At 46.9% G+C, this 21466-nt stretch overlaps 1 protein-coding gene across 21 annotated transcripts in view; it reads right to left on the minus strand.

Moving 5' to 3' along the window:
* The window catches only part of LOC148837180 (disks large homolog 1), a 174601-nt gene that overhangs the window by 85759 nt on the left and 67376 nt on the right, over positions 1-21466 (minus strand). For 19 of the 21 annotated variants that reach the window (XM_088915107.1, XM_088915103.1, XM_088915102.1 and 16 more), the window contains one exon: positions 11916-12080. In XM_088915107.1, the coding sequence (XP_088771233.1) occupies positions 11916-12080 (165 nt within the window). Of the gene's footprint in view, positions 1-3998; positions 4107-11915; positions 12081-21466 lie in introns of all 21 variants that reach the window. The other 2 variants (XM_088915115.1, XM_088915114.1) reach the window with 2 other exon arrangements.

Below are 21466 nucleotides of genomic sequence, written 5' to 3' on the forward strand. Positions count from 1 at the left end.
CACGTGGCGGAGTAGAAACTGCAGTCCCTAATGTCTGCACTTGACATGCATCGCCAATAGCAGCACTAAATATTCTCCTTGTCAATTCCAACTATGTACCATGCTGTTCATGAATAAAAATACTCCTAACTGGAGTCAGGATGCCTGAAAACTTGGGAGCTGTCCAGAGTGCTGAATACGCATTTTAAGAAATAATGTAGCTCACCAGTACATATTGGGGGTAAAGCTACGTGCCCCATTAAAGGCGCATGACTCAGTGGGGTTTTTAACAGAAACATGACTCTGGAACATGCAGGAAAAGACCCGAGTCACTGGTTTATGCCTGGAACAGCACCTTTCAAAGCTGAGTTTTCAATGGAAAATGGAGTTACTCATTCCATACGACAGCAGAAACAGGCACCAGGGTGTGAGCTAACAGGAAACTGGTTAAGATCATAGTTCACACAAGAAGTGGTCATTTGTTTTCCCCAATGGCCCATTCTGTACAATTAAAGCACAGTATCAAACAGATTCTGTGACAATAATCCATCTCCACATCTAATTCCAACACATTTTGTAAAGATATCGGCCAGAAAGCCCATAGTGCTGCATGCTTTAAATGTCTTTTTTTTACGATAAACACTGCACATCTACTGCCATTATCCATAAGCATCTCTGCCAATCATGCCCTAATGGAGCAATGCATTAATTCAATAATAGCAAGTAATGGGATGCTTAAGTGCTTCACATGTTTCACCTTGGGATGCTCAGTTCATTTGTTACCTTACAGTACTGCGTGCTGCTTCTCTTACTGGGGGGCTTCATTATGGAAACCAGGAGACAGAACAGCAACCTTACCCCAGCTGTCCTCACCAGGAATCAACACACTGAGCGAACTCAGCGAATACAAGGGTGCACAGTATGAAAAGAGGATGTATTTCTTGTATGGCAGGGCAACTAAGGAAACTCTCGTTCCAGGACTGTTTGACCCATTCTGGTCTTCACATTGAGCAGGCTCTAAGATAAGTCCATAGAGGGGGGCCAATATTATTTCACACCTATCTGAAGTACATGTGCCTAGGAGAAAAGACTGCTCGGTCTGTTCATGTCCCTGCGCAGTTTAACACAACAACGTGAAAAACAATTAAAACTTTTATTATATCTGTTGAATAATATGATGGAGTGAATCAGAGCCTGAACTGCAGGTGAACACCTAGAGACTAAAACTTTTTTGGTGTGTGAAGAGACACCAAAAAAAAGACTCCACAGCCAGAAACGGCATTTTCGTTTTTACTTTTCAGTGTGAACTTAACCTCAAATTACCAATAATTTGCGGTTTCTTTGGCAAGCTAGAATGAAGGAGTATTTTTTCCCATTATTCCTGTCCACTTTAAGAAAATACAAAGTAACAGTTTGTAGAAACAATCCATTTCCCAGCTGCGCTCCGTGTTCATTCGGAAGAGCTTGTGTGGTAGACTGTCAGCTGTTTTGTCTTAATGCAGCAGGGCTTGTTTGCTGGGCATCACACCTGCACAGAAACTTCCCCGAGACATGCAGCACTGACATTGAATCCCACAAATCTAAAGACCTCCTGGAGTTCAATCGACAGAGCAACCCAGTACAAAATTAAATGCAAGTTTAAAATCACTGTTACAGTTAGACAAATCACTGTACTTATGGGCCTGATGAGTGAGTCATAACGCAGGTGGGAAAAACTTTTTTTTAAAAAACAAGGCAGAAACACTTATAACAGCATCACTACCTTTCGAACAACCTCTACCAAGCACTTTGATCCCCTTCCTACCATCTGTTGTATTTCAGCTGCAGCCACAACGATGTCCATTTCACTGGCGTGCAGGCTGAGAACCCAGCTCTCTCTCTCTCTTCCTCTCATCCCGGACATGGCTTTCTGCACTGGCTGTCGGAAGCTCGGGAGTCGTCTCGGCTCTCGTTAAAAGACCTGCTCCGTCGCTGAGCCCGATTCGGAGCTGGGGGGTGAAGGGGGCCTCAGCTGAAGAGGACGTAGACCCGGCAGGGCCTCTACATCAAACAGGCAGCCCCTCATCAGCCCACACCAGCCAGAGGAGCCACAGCCTGCCTCGTCAGCTGCTTGATCTGGACTATATTTTACTTTCACTTTACGCTCAAGGGGGGGGTGTCTGTTGCCTGATAGACCAGCTTAGGGAGCTTGCAAGTTAGGTCTGTGAGTAAATCACCTGTCTCTTCCGACTTCCGAGTACAAGAGTAGTGCTGGATTATCACCTAATTATAGCCTTACCGCACTAGGCTCTAGGGTGTGGGCCCACAGCTCGCACAAGCAGTCATCACTTTTCCTAACAGCCCAGCCTGGACTGCTCCTGTACTACTGGAGCACAAGCTGAACAGATCTCTGAAGCTAGTGTTTGGCGTGTCAATAAGCAGCACCTGCCCCAGACTTTCCAAACCAGTGCTGTGATGGGGGACACTGTGCTGTAAGGACATGCCGTCCTCCAGATGACACATTAATGGCCAGGTAGTCAGGGCTTAAGTTTAAAGAGTCCATGGCTCTTTGTTAGAGTAGGGGTGCTAACCCCAGTGTCCAGGCTACATTCAACACCAGGTTTACACGATCTGGCCTCTGTGCCGTCACCCAGTTATTCAAGTAATGAAGCAGTTTCTCTCTTCTCCACCTTGTCTGCTGTGTAGTGGGGCTGCTGTTTGTTGCCCAGGAGGGGACTATACTGGAGGATGCTGGTCATCTTCTATAGTAAAGTGTTTTGGGATCCTTCAGGATGAAAAATGCTATATCAAGGCAAGGAAGTATTACTACTATGCATAACAAAATGTATATATTCCCCCTCAGTCTTAAGACATAGAAATGCCTTTGTGTTTCTTGAAGGTGCTTAACAGCGCAAATAAATAGTACCTTAGATGCTGAATAAGCTCTGATGCACCTGTCAGGTGCAGTAAAGGCAATGTGCCTAGCTCTCTGGGTTACTGTGTCAACCCAGCACTGTCTGGCCCCACACAGTACAGGAGCAGAGGCCTTCAGTCTTTTTACTTAATGACTGTAATTACATAATTTTCATTAGCACAGTGGGTCTGGAAACTGGAAAAATGCTTGCAACATGTCAGTGCAAGAGCTGCAACCATAAAAATGCCTCTGACATCATCTTGGAATTCTTGTACTGTGTGCATGCATGTATGGCTTTATTCCAGTAACATTTGTAAACTGAAAGAATTCAGGACCACTTCACTATTATGTATCCATCACCTCTATATGAATATTTCAGACTGGAAGCAAGAAGGAAACAGACATGCTTCAGCATTTGTACCTCAATACTTACAACAGTCCCCTTTCTAAAGGTTGTGCCTAAAAGCCCTGTACAAAGAGCCCAGCGTTCAACCTTTTACCTTTCTTCAGTGCAGTTAGTTACTATCTGTGGGGTAACTGTCCAAACAGTATCGCAAATTCTGCTTTGGGACACGTCCACAGAATATATACTAGATGTGCTTGACTGTGTAGATAAAAAGGGGAACAACCACAAAAGCATGAACTGGCCCACACACAGACCATTCAACACATCAAGAAAAAGCAGGACAGGCGACTTCAACTACATGAACTCCACACTCGTTAAGAAGCTCAGCCCACATGGCACATAACAGACAGAACTCAGGAATGACCAAACATAGTAAACACAAGAGATCACAGTTCAAAAACATCTCTGCACAAAAAGGACACAGAGCAACCTGCAAGCTCTCTCATGCACTGCGACACCTCTGCCACCTAGTGCTTGCAAAGCATACTGCAGGACAATTTTAAGCAATGCTTCCACCACTACAGTAAAAGCAGTTTCCTCCCCAAAAGATAACAGCAAACACTGCTTCTGGACCAACAAGCAAACAATGGTTTCTGAAACTGACAAAAAGGTAAGCCACACCTGGCACAGACTCAACAGATACACGGTTTAGCGCAGAAAGGCTAAATAAGGCAAGGACAAATGCCAAAGATGCCACAATCCACAATCAGGCAGCGTTACCTGGGAGAGCGAACCGTTTTGTATGTACAAGGCGGGCAGCGCAGAAGCAGGTATCTCGTCATTTCCTAAAGCTGATGGGCCATCGAAGATGCACTCCAGCGATTCTACCTACAAAGGGGCATGTTACTGTACCTGATCGGAAACAACCCACAGCAGCAGCAGAGCACAGGAGTGGGTGTGAACAGAGGAGAGAGACACTCCACAGTCATTTACACAGCAGCAGCAGAGCACAGAAGTGGGTGTGAACAGAGGAGAGAGACACTCCACAGTCAGGGACACAGCAGCAGCAGCAGAGCACAGAAGCGGGTGTGAACAGAGGAGAGAGACACTCCCACAGTCAGGGACTCAGCAGCAGCAGAGCACAGGAGTGGGTGTGAACAGGGGAGAGAGACACTCCACAGTCAGGGACACAGCAGCAGCAGCAGAGCACAGGAGTGGGTGTGAACAGAGGAGAGAGACACAGGGACACAGCAGCAGCAGAGCACAGGAGTGGGTGTGAACAGAGGAGAGAGACACTCCACAGTCAGGGGACACAGGAGTGGGTGTGAACAGAGGAGAGAGACATTCCAGTCAGTCACAGAGTAGCAGCTGATCAGATCCTTTTGGTTATGAGACAGATATTACTTGACTTACAGAAAAAAATGGAAGTGTTTCAATGAACTGCCAACATACCATTCATATGGTAGCAAACAGTTAAAAATGAGTTAGGCAGACAAGAAGGATCTTGTAGGTATGACTCTGAAATTCAGGAAAAAATAACATTTGATAAAAAACAAAATAGAAGAGAGTCAGAAATGTTATGTGTTACAGGCTTTAACAATTTCATAATTAAAAAAACTGCATGGTACCCCAAAGATGAAAGAACAACAACCAGACAACATGACTAGACATGAAATCTTTATAGCTCTACACGATGACCATGAACTGTGGAAAATGCAATCTACAGTATTTTAATGAACACAGAGCATGAGTCTCACAAATAGATCACTGCTTTAGGTATTAGAATGATATCTGAAGTTCTCTATCACTGTTACAAAACTGAGTCAATGCACACAAATGCAACAGAACATCACAACATTCACATGATCACGTGTATCCAGATTGACAACTGGGAATTCTAACTGTTTATTGCTGTTCTTCTGTGCTGTATTCCAGCTCTTTGGAAGGTCTCCTTGCTCTTTGAAATTGTAAACAGCGTTTATTGAACACAGCCACACAGTCTGAGCCACAATGCTCTATTTTAGATCAATTCTACAGGATCGCTGATACGCGTTTGTAACATCCATGTGCGTCGGTGGATGGTTTACATCCTCTCCCAGACTGCCTCCCTTAGGTGTCCCTCTGGGGTCTGGACCAGGGCCCCTTTGTTGTTTAGATTTAACACCTACACTGTGTGAAGAGCAACAACCCCCATAATTAACAAGAAGCTTCACATTGGGGGGGTGGGAAAAAAAGCGATTTAGTCAAATTATTGAATTGATTTCACAATATTCTAGTCACGGGGTGTTCGGGGAAACCTCTCTGAGATGAGGAAGAAAGGGAATTGTATCAGCAGGAGTCCCCTTGGGAAAGATCTTCCTCTCCCTCAGTAAAGGGATGTGTCCCATTACTGCTCCAAACACTGTAGTCTGAGCAGAGCACTGCTATCGCCAGCATTCAGCGCGACGCTGGTGGCACTAACACGGCCGCTATATTGACTGTTTCTGTACTTGCACAGCGTCTTAAATCAAATCATGGAACCAGTCAAACCATTTGGAAATGAACAGTTTAGGGTACAAGGCCTTAGTGTGACATCTACTGCAGAAAACTTACAGCATCAGCATAGTGAGAGGTGGGTGAGAAGAGAGTTTCCTCTCTAATGTCTGAAATGTTTTTTGTTAGGATTATTCTGCTTCTACACTGAAGCACTATGCAGCAAAGAGAAACCGCTGAGTAACCGCCACACAGTAAGCACTGGCTATTTGTTTTATTTGGTACAACTACAGAAACTTTAATGCTCACTAATCTTCTCGCTATGCTCTCAGTCTCGTTAAGCATCACGGGAAGCGATAGGTTTTTATACCGAGTCTATTGCACGGCACCTTGGTAACGACAGCATCGTCACCGAGAGTTCACAGGTACCACACACCTGGGGAGGTTCAAGATGTTAACTCCATCTGCTCTGGCAACGCTATAGGAAGACTGGCTGTGCTGCTTGCATATCCTCTATATAAATAGCTCCATAAGCAACCTGCAGGAAGCATAATATCAAATCCCAAGCAAGAAACGGGGGCAAATGTAATTTTAAAATATGGAGTACACAAAAAGGATAGCAAAGAATAATCCTGAGTATAGGCTAAAATTAAAAAAATCAACAAGCACATGCCAAATGGCACAGCACAATTGGACAGGAAGTGGTCAACAGAAGGCAATAAAAAGGCTCTCGGATGTGCTGGCTGAAAGACTAAAATGAGGATGTCCAGCAGTACAGTCTGGACCAGTGAGCCAGTCTGTCCAGAGGAAGGATTACTGCCCCTGGAAGCCGAACATCGGGAATGCTCAGGACCTGGAGGGCAGTGTGGCCCTTGCACCCGCACCTCCAGCCGTGAGGCGCAAGTTCCTCTGCTTCACAGGCCCAGATATGCATGGCAGGCATTCCCTTCGGCAGCCCGGACACCAACAGACACGTGTCCAGCAAGGGCAGCAGCTCTGCTGTTCGTGCCGATCCTGGGCTGCCAGTGTCTGCCGAGTGGCTGGAAGGACCCTGCGCCACTCGTCTGTTGGAGCAGCTCGGCCACGGACGACCTTTCACTCCTCCAAAACCCGCGCTTGCCTGCTGGCGCCAGATCTGTGCATGTGGCCACTGGCCTGCCTCCATTACAACGAACGTGGCTCCACTTCACAGACATCTCACTGAGCACTGCTTTCACATGGACATGTGTTAAATAAGGCTTCCCATCTTCCTCAGAGTGACACTATCACATCTAACAGTCTTTCAAGCACATTAGGCCCTGAACAAAGCCCTCACCTGGCCCAGGTGCACAGAAGGATTCACCTTCCATGCCAACACCGTCATCATGCTTTCCCCAAGGTACCCTTACAACATGCTCAGTCAAAACACAGAACTCAGAAGACTAGGAATCCATTAAAAAATGTTGGGAGTCCATGTGAAAGTTCCAAAGCTTATTTTCAAAAGCTTCTGGCAGCATCCTTCGCATTTTGACCAACTCCAGTCATCTTTAAACACATGAAAGTAAACATCAGTAAGCAGAAATCTTGGCGCATCCCTATTGTGAAATTGTACTCTATTTTGGCATGGGGTTCACTAATTAGGACAAATTAAATTGCCTGCAAAACACACCTCCATAAAAACCTATATCTTCCTGTACTGGATTTGGACATTTCTCTAGATACCTATAGCTCATCTATAGTTTTTAAAAAGGGTAATTTCAAAGGATCCTAAGTGTTTTTCAGAGGAGCAGAGGAACCAGGATCCACCTGCAGCCCCACTGTACTGACAATAAGGGGGAGGAGTGAGAAACTGCTTCACCAGCCAAATTAAGAGGTGATCTTGAGGGAGGCCAGATTGTCCAGGGCCAGAATGGAATTTAACCAGGAAAGCAGGGTTAACACTCCTATTCTTCTGAAAAGCCATGGGATCCCGAAAGTAGTTGGGACCTCAGTTTATTTTCTCATGTTAAGCATGGCATCTCCTATAGCGATGGGTCCCCTGCCACCATGCTGGTCTTCCATACTGTGGTTCAAGGGGGAAAAGCACCACCTACTGGTCTATGAGCCCAACATTTAAGAGAAAAGGAAAAAATAATAAAAATCAAAGTTCAACAAATTATCTCTATAATTCCAGGCAGAATCCAGAAAGACAAATCTGCTTCATTTGGGTAATTCCTATGAAGGGTTTAACTGTTTTAAAGCAATGACATGACTTATCCACTAGGTGGGACCAGAGATCTATATCCTGACTACGATTCACACACGGCACCCAAGAGCATTCGACTTAATTCAGTTAGATGAATGCACATACAGTATGAAACTTAGCACGTGTATGCAAGTTCTACACTGGCAATCTATACCCAACAATGGACAAAAAAATAAACTGCTCATTAAAAACATGCACAAGTGTAATCCCACACACCCACTCTGCTACTCCTGTGTTCTCTCCCCTCATTCATTCTCCAACCTCACCTCCCTCTGGTGCAATGAACTGCCCCCAGAAATCAGGACTGCTCAGACCCTGATCGCCTTTCCCAGCTTCTTCAAGACTCCTCTGCTTAGAGAGCCTCACAGCTCTCGGCTGCATCCTTCAGAAACTCCTACCCGGTACTTAATTCCCCATTTGAGGATGTTCACTCACCTGCTGGGTGCCCACATCCTTTCTGCACTGCCTCCACATGTTTATAGCCTGAACACTGAAACACAAACCTTGGGGCAGTGAGGAAACTACGTGGAAGTGCATTTAAAAGTGAGAACAGGAGGCACTTCTTGGATTAATGAGCTGGTCACTGCCAAACAGGCTAGATGAGTGACTCACAAGGAGGTGCGATTTGGCCTCTTTGACTTCCGTAAACGCTGCCCTGGACGTGGGTGTCTTCCTACTTAAATCATAGAGAAACTTTTAATCCCATGCACTGTGTATAATTTTAATGCTCACTGGGTTATAAGCATTCAAAGGGAGTCTTTAAGGAGGCATGCACTGCAGTAGTGAAATGACCAAATGCCATTGCTTTTGTTTTGTTGACAGGGTTGAACCGATCGCTGGCTGTAAGACCAGTGAACAGTTCGAGCCCTCGAGCGTCAGAATCCAGACAACATCGTAGTTCTCTTTAAATCATCAAAAACTGCAGAGCTTGAAGAAGCGTGTCTGGGCCGGTTCAGCACCGAGGAGGGAGGATTCTCCGGTCCCCATTTTGTGGGTCACCGTTTCCCCCAAGGGGTACAAGGCACCCCCCCAGCCGCTGGGCAGGGAGCCCCAGGTGCCAGGAGGCGACGGGCTGGGTCCCTCCCGAACATGCTGATTGGCTCCTCAGCCGCCCCTTTCGCAGACGGGGTAGAAGGGATCCTGACTAGGGAGGGCTGTCAGCGGTTCTCGGGCACTGAAGATTCATCTTCCCGCCATTGTTACATCTATAAATACTCCGGCTGGTCTCGGCTAAGCTCCTCCCGTCGTCAGGCTGAAACGGGGACGCCTGGTGATTAATCGCCACGACCTGCTCCTCTCAGAATTCTGACGGAGCGTTATTCTCTCCTCATTAAGAAAACTCCTTCCTCTGCTGGCCACGAGGTCACTGTCCATCCTCCCACGTCAGCCCCTGGTTCTCCCTTGACCCCCAGGCAGCCTGGTCAGCTCGTACAGAAGGGAACCAGCTCCTACAGTGGTGTGGTCTCCCGGCATGCCAACTGCCACCAGCGTTTCAGCAAAGACAAAGCTGAACAGACACTTCCCAAGCAAAACCATTTTCTAACCTCTTCACCCAGTTCAGGGCTGCAGGGGAGCCAGAGCCTGTCCCAGCAAGCAAGGGGCACGAGGCAGGGTCCACCCTGGATCCAGCCCATTCCAGGACACACACACACTCACACCAGGGCCAGTTCTCCACCAGCATGTCTTTGGACTGGGGGAGGAAACCAGAGCACCCGATCGACAATCTGTAAACTCTAATTGTGTAATTTATTGTATCCTAATCTTAACCTAATCCCTATAATAATAATAATAATAATAATTAATAATTGCTTGCACTTATATAGTGCTTTTCTGGACACTCCACTCAAAGCACTTTACAGGTAATGGGGACTCCCCTCCACCACCACCAATGTGCAGCCCCACCTGGATGATGCATCGGCAGCCATAGTGCGCCAGAACGCTCCCCACATACCAGCTTTCAGTGGGGAGGAGAGCAGAGTAATGAAGCCAATTCATAGATGGGGATTATTAAGAGACCATGACTGGTAAGGGCCAATGGGAAATTTGGCCAGGACGCCGGGGTTACACCCCTACTCTTTTAACGACCACAGAGAGTCAGGATCTCGGTTTTACGTCTCATCCGAAGGACGGCGCCTGTTACAGTATAGTGTCCCCGTCACTATACTGGAGCATTAGGACTCACACAGACCGCAGAGTGAGCGCCCCCTGCTGGCCCCACTAACACCTCTTCCAGCAGCAACCTTAGTTTTTCCCAGGAGGTCTCCCATCCAGGTACTGACCAGGCTCACACCTGCTGAGCTTCAGGGTGTTGCCAGTTGTGAGTTGCAGGGTGAGATGGCTGCTGGCACTTCTACTCTTCTATCCCTCTTAACCAGCTCAAAGATAAAGCACTTCAGTGCCGACAACACCGCTGTGTGGGGTACTGCTCATGCATTGATGAATAAACCTTGATTGATTGAAACCCCCGCGAACATGGGGAGAACACACAAACTCCACACAGACGGCACTCCCAAGTGATCCATCTTAGAAAAGAGTGATCTGGGAACGGTCACAAAAACCGAACCCCTGAGGTTCATGCACACAGTATCAGCTCTAATGGAAAGAATATACGCATTTCTACGTGCTAAACAGCAACTAAACAGCAATATAGATAGATTGCTTTTAAAAGTACTATCGGCATCTGTAGTAGTAACAGCCTGTAAGTAGTTGTCCACACAACACATAGTGAATTCTTCAACTTCACAACATCAGCAGATTAAGAGCATTAAAGAAAATGGTGTGAAGCTTTTTAGGGAACCTAAAATCAATGAGATTGTGCAGACAACATCAGCATAAGCTGCCACAAATTTCCAGAAAAGGGCACAGGAAAGTCCCTTTGAACACGAGCCTATTAATTTCAAGATGGGAGGATAGTCAAACAGGATCTGAAACCAAGACACTCATCATGCAACTAAACCTGAAACCCTGCAGACTGGGCATGCAGCTCGAGGCCAAGCCTTGACAAAGCAGGGCTGAGATCAGCTCTCATCAACCTGGGGAGTTTGTCACTAATGTAGCTCACTACACAGGCTGTGAAGACTGGCTAGACAACCAGATGAGAAAACACATTAACCAGCCTGGATTTCTCCAGGATTGACAACACTGAACAGACACTCCTAACTAGGGAAAGAAAGCATGCAACAGCGTACAAGATAAACGGTAAGCAGCCCCTTGCTATTGATTTAAGGAGGACAAGGCGAGATGAGACAGGCCAGGATTACAGCCAGTCTATAAACCTTGTATTTCAGTTCCTGGGTTTCCACTGAGAGTTAGTGAAGCAAGCAAAGCTGAAACCACCACAAGAAATGGATTTGCAAGGACAAGGTAAACACAAGTGTCAGGTATCATGTTGAAACATGGAACTTTAAAAAGCACACAACATCTGAAGGACGTCCTCAAATAATCAAGACATCTCTTCTGCATTAAAGACTTTTGCTCAAACTGGAATATAATATATATATAACGGCTAATGAAAATCTGCTGGTTTAGAGCTTTGTAAAAGAACCTTAAAGGAAGAACTAAACTGGTGCATGTTCTGTCCTTCTAGAGCAGCGGGTGCTCTGTCCTTTACGAGGCAGCAAGGCCAGCCCTCCCTCTTATTAACCAGCAGGTAGTGGACATGCTACCGAACACCTCTTGCTGCTGAAACACGTACATCACCGGACCCAACACTAACTCCTCGGAGAGGGATCCCCGACACCAACAACAGGACCCGCGGAAACAAGCGGCTTCTGTCTGAACTTCCACCTGCTGCACTGCGGGGAACTCCTTCGGCGAAGACCTGCGTGTGTGCGCTTGTGAGCCTGGGTGTGAGGGTGCGAGGCAAGTGCAAGAGACAAAACCCCCCACCCCTTTTTTTTTTGCTTCGGCCTTACGTGACGAAAGGGAACAGGGAAACACAGAAAGTAACGAGAATGGAATGCAGACAGAGGATGGGAATCCGCGCCGCTCCGGCCCCTTACCTTCATGGGCGAGATGTGGGAGTGCGAGACGTATCCGTGCACGTTCTCGATCTGCGAGAGGTTCTTCTCCGAGACGTGCACCAGCTCCGGCCCCTTCGCCTCGCTGGCCAGGTGCGGCGAGCCGTGCTCCTGCGGAGGCGTGTCCTCATCTTGGTACCGGTACTTCTGCCGACACAAGAGGAGCAGGAAGAGGCCATGAATGAAGTGGGCGGGTGGGGGAGTGTGTGTGAGAGATCGGCTCGGACACAGCTGAGGAACTCGCCCGCCGCCTGTCCCTCTCCACAGCCTTCCTTCTGCACACAGAGCGCTGTGCTGCAGCTCGACCGCGCAGAGGCCGATAACCCAAAGGCACCACAGTGCCGCCCAGCGCCGGACACAAGCCCTTACAGCACAGACGGGTTCACTACGCCTTCTACAGCTTGCTCTAGAACCTGTTAAAGGGTGAACACATTGCAACGTCTTCCCCCGCGCTAGACCGGCCTCAGCAGACACCACAACAGTCTCTTCATCATTTCAAGACATAACAGGACCTGCTATTTTTGAGTGGTTTGTCACGTGTTATCTGTTTTTTTGCTCGGGTGTCCGGACCACACTACCGGTTTCGCAGAGACACTCAAGGAGTGAGGCAGTACAAACAGCCCCCCCACTCCGGGAGCTCCGGCTCGCTGCGCCCACCCCTCACTCGTCCGCCTCCACAGGCTCTGCTGGTCTGTTTGCCAGCCTCATTCAAGACTCATCCTGCTTCCAGCCGGCTTCATTAACGCAGGGAACATGGCCCTGTTAACAGCCACAGGACAGGGCAGGGGGTGCTGAGGAGCAGGGTGGACCAGCAGGCGAGAAGACAGGGCGCTGACTGGGGTCACCTGTGCTCAGGGTCAGAGAGAGCCCCAGTTGCTGTTCACCCTGCTTTGTTCGACAGCAGCAGTTTCCACACTCCTGCCTGGTTGGGAACTGCCTGAGGGGCGTCTCCTGCTCGTCTCCTCGGGTCTCCTGCTGCACCATGCACCCCCTTTTCAACAGCAAACACTTTCAGCATCGGAAAGACATCCCACCCCAACCCCACTCCTCCCACCACCTGCCCTGGCGATAGTGCAGTAATTTTCCCACGCAGCGAAGGAACACTGAACTTTAATAGCCTTGCGCAGAGGAGAACACGAGGGGACCTGACAAGTATTCACAATCCTCAAAGGCCCCGACAAGGACAGCCCAGCAGAATGAACACAAACCCAAAGACACCAGTGGAAACCTTGTAAAATTGCACTTAAAGCTGTTGTTGAAGCGAATATCCTGGCTTAGTCCTGGCAGGATTAAATCCCAGGATTAATTAAGCAGCTACTACCAAACAAAAAGCCATGGGAACAAGCTGGATGGGCTACAAGGTCTCCTGTCTTCTGTTACCTTTAAGTATTGTAAAACAGGACAGACCCGGTGAGGAACTTTGTAACTTTCAGAAAGAGAACAGGGGGCTGTAACAGCCCTCCGCACACTTTTACAAACCCAGAACCTGAAATTCCTCAATATGCTTTTGAGGAAACTCAGAAGCAGCACTGTGAACCGCACCTCCAGACGCGTGCTTCTTCAGCACACAACCAACTTCCAACCAACGCCTCCGCGCAACACATTCACACCCCCTGTTCACCTCTCGGACCTGGGAGACTGCTCACAGAGACGCAGCAGCACACCAGACCTCACCCTCCACCACTCACCGCCCACACCTAGCGTCACACAACCAAACAGACTTCTTTCAACCACCTGGAACAGACATGAAACATGTACCCTAGTAAGCTCTGAATGACAGTTCAGGACATCTTCATTGTGTCCTCTCTTTAGGAATAAGCAGGTGTAGCACAGCAAGAGGCTTTCCGACTGCAGAGCCACGGAGAAATTGGACAAATACAGCTATTCTGATAAACAAGCAGGGAACAAGGAAAAGCAAAAACACACCCTGCTGCTACTTTCAGTCCACATAGCCCCTGAAAACTCAGAAGTGTCTTGTAATTTTAAAGCTCGTACATGAAAAGTACTTCAAGAAATAAGCGTTTTTGTACAGTACTGGCTGTCAATGGCAGTTTGCATTTAGCACTGCAGGCTCAATGAATTCTGATGTCGGGGAAAGGAGACCGGTTGTAGTGGCTCATTGCCTGACCTCTCACAGAGAGCACTGTGGATTCCCAAAGGGACGCAATACTGTTTTGGTAACACTTTAGTAGCATACTGCCCAACACTGGAAGCTGACTAACTGCATTTGCCATTTAAAAACCCAGAACTGCATGTGTACTTCATTCTCTTGGTTTGAATAAAGAAGTAACTGAGGAAGGTCATGTCAGGCCACAACTCAGACTCCCTGTCACCGAGTGATGACAATGAACGTGGTTCTGAAAGTGCCGACGGGAGGGGAAAAAAAATCATGCTGCCGTGTTTTTGCATTTTGTGAGGAGCTGCCCTTTCTATTCCCCACTCCTGAAACTCTGTTGGGAATTCTTCCCTGGCTCCCTAGTGCGATCAATGCTTGAATCTGATCTTGGCGACATTAACTTACCTCGAACTGGTGTGAAATACGAGGGAGAAGAAATGTAGTTACTACCCAAGATGCCTGCAAATGCAGCTGCCTTTTCAATGGGTTATGATGTTCCTTAGATAATTCTCCTGTAGCAGTGTGAAACCGCAGGACAAGTCGCACTTTCACAGCAAAACGTCAACTGTCAAAACTAGGGATCTGAGGGCTGTGAGAGGCTACAAAAAACTTGCTGTTGGAGTCCAGGCCTGAAAAAAATGGAGGTATTACCTAAATAAATGAATCTGTAGAGTATGGTAATGAAGTAGCAGCAAGGGCAGATACCAGCACTTTCAGCATCAGATGCATGTAACTGTATGAACAAGTCACTGTACTCCACAAACTGCATGCTTGAAAGAATTCTTTAACAGGTTATCCACACTGCTCTAGTCCAAAAAACATACAAAAATAAAAAAAACTCATTCCATTAGCATGCTGCAAGTGCCGATGGGTCTTCAGAAGCTTGTCCAGCTATGCAACATTTAAGAGCCTGCAATGTACTTTTGCATTTCCAAGGTGCTAACTAAAGAGGGTCTGCCATAGGGGGAAGGCTCCCCCGTGTTAAATTATAGCGCCAGGATGAAGATTGCTCCAGTACACTGACCGATCTGATACGCCAACGTGGGGCTTGACTGACAAGACCTATTCAGCGCTTAGAGGATTTGCAGGATTTAGCTATGCTGAAGCTCACCAGAAACCACATTCTTGGATTCCCAGTTGCTGCTGTAAGTTAGACAGCTCTCTGTTCCATGGGTTTTAAAAACTAATCTCGCTGGGTTGTGTTGCAGATTGACAGAGCTTCGCGAGTGACATCTAAAATAATTAAAAGTCACGACTGCTTTGGCCCTCCTTAAGCAACCAGGGTGAAATAAAGATGACTACCCAATAAGAGAAAAAAAAACCATTGGTAACAGTGCAGATTAACTTAGGACTCATTTAGATCAGCTCTAATGTTATTTGGCCGCTCATGTTAAATTTCATGGCACCAGAATCTTGCACGTAATGCATGGAGATGAAGAAGCAAGCAGTCCGCTAGCTCGGACAACTAGCATAGATTCTCAACCTCCTCAAACCCCCGACACTTCACCACACAAAACCCGCACAGGGCAGTGGGGAAGCAGGTAACGAAGTCCATTTTGGACAAAAAGGATCATGTTTTGAGCTGTCAGTATCGTGCTCCGTGGCAGACGAGTGTGTTCAGGTACAGAAAGGACAACACTGGAAGAGGAGTGCACAATAACCAAAGCAATTACACACAGGGGGGTTTGGAATAAAAGTTACTAAAAATTGAAAGCCTGCTCTCTTCATCATCTCCCCCCCCCTCCGATTCTGATTTACAAGATGAGGTGGATAGTCCTTTTCGGTCCTGTCTGCAGTTTTCCGTGTAGCGTTGAGCACTCAAAGGTGCCCTGCAAAATATGAGCGAGTGAAAGCGATCGTGCAGGGGGGAGGGTATCACTCTGACGAGCAGAGGAAAAGTGGTCACCATGGAAATTCAGGAGCGAGATGCATCCCCCCGTAAGGCCAGACTGGGACCTGAAGAATTTGGAGGTGCTATAACATTGCTCAGAGATCTGCTTCTGCAGCCTGTGTGCAACAGCCAGCTCCTCTCCTTTACTCTGCTGCAGGGGTCATCATTCACAGCCCTGGGCGAGTTCCTTCACCTCACAGGACAGAGGCCTAAGCTTGAAACTCATGCACGTGACAGCAGATATGGGCTGCAATATGTTTTTTTTCAAGCTTGTCACACATATAGCCTTGACAAATAAAAATAAAAAAACAGTGTATTGTACACGTTCCTTTAATCAATTAAGGAACACATGAATGCTTACCACCGAGAGAAGGCAGTTTGGCTCATCCATCTCATTAGGTTGCTAGCAGCTAACTGATCCAGAATGGTCATCCAGCCTTTCCTTAATCAACTTCTCCAGCATAGCTTTGTAGCTTGTTCCAGTCTCCCATCTTAAACACGGCTTATAACAAAAATCAGGGATGCAACTTTGACTGCATGAGCAGTACCGGAAAACTAAGCAAACAAGTCAATTCCGTGCATCTAAAATTCCCATGTCTGGTATTTGGAGGGTTTACACATATCTAATGTATAATTTGCAAACCTCAAACATTCATTAATAAGGCATTTATGGATGGTTTGACCCTTGTTAATGAATTAAATCATTTAATATATTAGACTTGGTAGCAACTAACCTCCTCTGCTTATTTTTTCAAGTCCTGAATTGAAACTTGCTGCCCCCGATGTGGACACTTCCCCCTTTTTAGATTCAATACTTCCCACTTCGATCAGTTTTGCCTCGCTCCCTGCATTAGTATGACCTCTCGAGTTGCAAGTGGCCGGACTGCAGTAGAATCACCCAATTTCACTCCAGTAAGTGCGAGAGAGCGAGAGCAGAAAGATTTTTTTTTAGCCTGAACAATTCAGAACAGGGCTTCCCCTGACAGAAAACACCCTCCGCCTGCAGCAGTGTGCACCACCCACTCCCTTCACTGGGAGTAGAAAGCACAGCAGGTACCGCTGCCACAGCAACGGGCACCATCTTTGCTTGACTGCACTTCCTGCTGCAGGTGATGCTCAAGTTAAAGAGGAAAAGGTACGTTTCCCTGTTTGAAGGAAACTGCTCCTGTTCATGTCCACCATTAACGCACAGTATCACGAGCGCATCCCTAAAATACACAGCAGTGGCACGACCACATGCTGTACAACAAGACCAAAAAATGTACTCCACTGATAACAAAAGCCCTGTTTTGTGGGAATTTAAGTACTCGTGATAAGTTTTTCTAGTTATTTTAAGAGATACTGATATGATTAACAGAATGCTGTACTACAGTAAATAAACTTTCACAAAACCCCCATGCCCTTTTCCTGACAAGGCCGCACCCCTCCTTCACAGACAGGATGTGGTGCGCATGTCATGTACTAGACTTTCTCCTGCTTTGCGATGCCAGAAACATTCATACTTGCAGCAGATCTTCAGAGAGCAAAGCAAATCTGTTCTTTTCTGCTCTCAAAACACCGTCCAGTGCGGCACCCGCCACCTCCATCACCAGAAGGCCGAGCTCCTTTCTCCAGCTCTGAACAGGTACCACCAGGCCTCTTCTCCTCATTTGAGACCTAAACCAACAGGACTTGGGGAAAAGGGCGCTATAGCTCTTTCCTTCATGTCATACCCCCACACACCCTTACACAGAGGAAAAGATGGGGGATGAAATGGATTCTGCTTTACTTCAGTAGCCCGATGTTCACTCAAAGTGCTGCCACCATGTGGTGAGGACAAGTCCACACTAAGAGTCACGTGGGAAGGCCCTCTCTTAAAAAAAAAAGGGCAGAGCGGTGGCTCTGTGGCTCAGGATCTGCACCTGTGGCTGGAAGGTTGCTGGTTCAAATCCTACTCTGTTGGGCCCCTGAGCAAGGCCCTTAACCCCAGCTGCTCCTGGGGCGCTGTATAAATGGCTGACCCTGCGCTCTGACCCCAAGCATCACTCCAGGTCTGTGTGTCTGTCTCATGAAGAGCAAGCTGGGGTATGCGAGAAACTGTATATGGCTAATAAAGTGATCCTATCCTATCTCTTCCCCTCCCATCTGCCTTTCCACTACACTGCCAAGCAGGGAATCAGAAAGCTGTGACCTGGAAAACACTAACATACACCCAGTATTCAAATCACTTGTCCAATTAAAGTATCAGAAGCAGAGCTGACAATTACTGAACGAGTATAGTCTGACTCTTGAATCTGAGATCTGCTGATTCAGGTCTTATCCAGATGAAGCCTCCACACTGGAGGCAATACTGCATTCTCCTGTCTAGCACCAGCTTTGTGGAGCTCACTGCCAAAATCAATGTTAAACCTCCTGTACAACAGTGAGATTGTAGACTTTTATTACATAGTTATAACAAGAATCAGAAAAGGCTTCCAGTTCTCCAAGAGGTGATGCATGGATCTCCAGTCTAAGGGAGTGACAGGCAGCATGATAATACAACTGGCACCTAAGAAACGTTCGAGCAGCATCAAATATAACCTCAATGTTATAAAGAGAAAATAAGCAGATACCTGACCGACAGGATCATGCATATGGATAAAAAACGAAAGAAAAAAAATATTAACCTCCGTATCATAGTTTCATCACCTTCATCAAATAACTTGGTAAAACTCCCCTCTAAGCTGTCAGTATTCATTATCTAGGATTCCAGCCCAAACCTCACAGAATCTCAAAGCTGTTTAAGCTTCAGGTGCTGCAGGAAACCTCAGATTACGGACCAGGTGCTGCAGAAACACTCCATGCCACCTGAGCCAGGTGCTGCAGCTGATCTGCAAAGGATTCTCAGTCATGAAAATGAGAATCTAAAACAAAATGTACAGGTGACTATAGGGGCTGATAAAATCCTTGGCAAACAGTGTTTGATTCTTGTGTCAAATCTTGTGGTCTTAAAGGTCACCTTTGATCACGGATCAGACTGTTTTAAAGAAAAACCTTCACCTTAAGATCACAGGCAACAGCGTGGTATATGTCAGCCCATTGGCCTTCCTTTTAAACCACTCAGGCAAAGACACATAGGAGGGTGAGGCTTCCGATCGGCTCAACTGGCGCAGGTGCGGGTTGTGCTCCGTGGTCACAGGTTCGAGCCCGGCTCACGACAGAGACCGGGATTCCGCAAGAGGCAGGGCACTGCCGAGAAGGCGGTGGGTTTTAACACTCAGCCACAGCGCCCCCGGTGGCCGGACATGCGGTGGAGTGTCTGAGGGACACGCCTCTCCTCCAGCTAGCAAGGCCCTGCAGGGGAGGGCTGCACTGCCCGTGACCTGTTCAGAAACATCCTATATTTTTGAAGCATAAAGAGATTAGATTTAGATGTGCAACAATCCAATACAACCTGAAAATTAAGATAAAAGAGGTCAACATTAGGACAACAAAGGCAAAACAGCTGTTCATCCGCAGTTTATAGCAGACAAGACAAGTCAGAAGGGTATAGGGTAAAGAGGAACTCTTCAGCATTGCAGTTTTTGTTTATTATTCTACCAACTGAAAAAGGAGTGAGGATTAGTCTAGTCATACTCATTCGGTACAAGCTCAGGGCACATGTGCAGTGCAGCTGTTCGGTCCCCGGCCTGTCACTGCGCACAGACCCCTCTCTCTGCTGTCCAGAGGCAGCCTCAGCTCACTAAGATTCACCCTCACCCCACCTGCACTCCTCAACCTTTACTTCCCACGAGACAACTGCAAGGCCAGGCAATGCACAATGCAGTACAAGAGACAGGAAACCTCCCCCCTGTGCTAGTAAGAGGACTTTTCCTTGGAGGTAACCGCTGTGAATAAATTTGCCGTCTAATCTGAGGTTAAATCTGAGATTTGAGATCTCTACAGCTGTAACGATGCATTTCTAAGTACAGAACACTTGCATACACCCCTGAGAATGACTCAAGAATTTTCAGCCTTAAGAAGTTTAGCTTACTTGTGTTATTCAGTGAATACATTGGTGACACTTCCCAGAGATTCCAATCCAGACAAGCAAGCATTTTCAGAAACTGGTTTGCACGCACAACAATGCTCAGAGGCTAGCTTCAAAGAAATTAATTCCTCTTAAAAAAAGATCTGAACAGCAGAAATCAGCCTCTCTGTCCCCAGCCTCCACGAACATAGATGCTGTTGTAGAGGTGAGAGCAGCATCTCTTAGCAACCAGTAACATGAACTTGCTCTACCTACCCAATCTTGGGATTTCACACGTGCATTTCTAGAAAGACACTAGCACAGCCGGGTGCCTTCAGACATCACGAGGAGAAGACAACCCTGCTCCAGGACTCCTTTTCCAATTTATTCACACAACCTCTGGCTGATATCCAATTTCCAGTTGTGCTTCACCTATAGAGGCCCAGATGGCATACTTAGGAATACTGGAGAAAAAGCATTGCTCAAGAGTTTCCTTTCCCAATTTCCTTTCATTAGGATAAGAAGGAATGCAAGAATAAAGATGCAAAACTCTGTTCACTAACTGTGAAATAACCCTATATTTATGTTTTGTTTTCTTCATATAGGACACAAATCCAGAGGCAGTCAAATATTACTGCTCTTAATGAAGAGTGAAAGGAATGTTCCAGCCCGGCAGGTCAGGGGGCGGTCAGGAGCTGAAGCAAAACACTTTGCTGAATCTCGTTTAATAACCGAAAGTTCCTGAAGTTCAGCAAGACTATCTTGGAATAATCAAAGGTTACAGGTGTTGTCTCTGGAGAAATAATTGGTAAAATCAACGATTTAAGGTGCTACATTACTTCCAATACCACTTAATCCATCATCTTAAATTAAATACAAGGGCTTATTTCTGAGTTTCTTTTTACAATTTCTGACCGGCTAAATGACTTGTTTTTCCAAAAGGAGCTTAGAACTATGGGACGCATTTCAAAATAATGCACTCCGCTGCTGAGCTGAATTGCGCTACTGGGCTCTTTTGCTTCATCTGAATTGAGGAGGTTTCAACCTTGGCTTGTTGCCACAAATAAGAAATCAGGCTTTCAACATGTACAAAAAAACAACAACAAAATAAGCAGATCCTGAGCAGCGCAAAGCTGGTCACAAGTTCCTCAGCTCTCCCCACACTACTGCCACGAGCTAGTAAGTGGCAATACAAAATTCTACACCTACACATTTCAGTTCAAATGGACATTGACCAGATCAATGCTGAAATGAACGTTCAAATACAAGCGCAGGATTCGAGCAGGGAGCTGCACCAGCGTGCGCTGGCTGCAGAGGAACAAGCAAAGATGGACTGCGTGTCTGAAGAGTGTCTGAAGAACCTGAAGAAGGGTGAACAGCTGAAATGTTTTCTTTCTGCTTTTCAACTTTGGAATTGGCCTTCCCTTGCTCCCTTTTCCCCGTCCTTCCTTACACATTCAGAGGAGCAGAATACTGCTCAGTTCTACAGACCGTACACTTGCCCGTGCAGGAAAGAGGAAGAGGGCAGTGCCAGGTTAGTGGCGCCTTGTCAGTCTCGG

The sequence above is a fragment of the Atractosteus spatula genome, chromosome 4, assembly GCF_055471065.1.
Source record: "Atractosteus spatula isolate fAtrSpa1 chromosome 4, fAtrSpa1.hap1, whole genome shotgun sequence".
NCBI classification, from domain to species: domain Eukaryota; kingdom Metazoa; phylum Chordata; class Actinopteri; order Semionotiformes; family Lepisosteidae; genus Atractosteus; species Atractosteus spatula.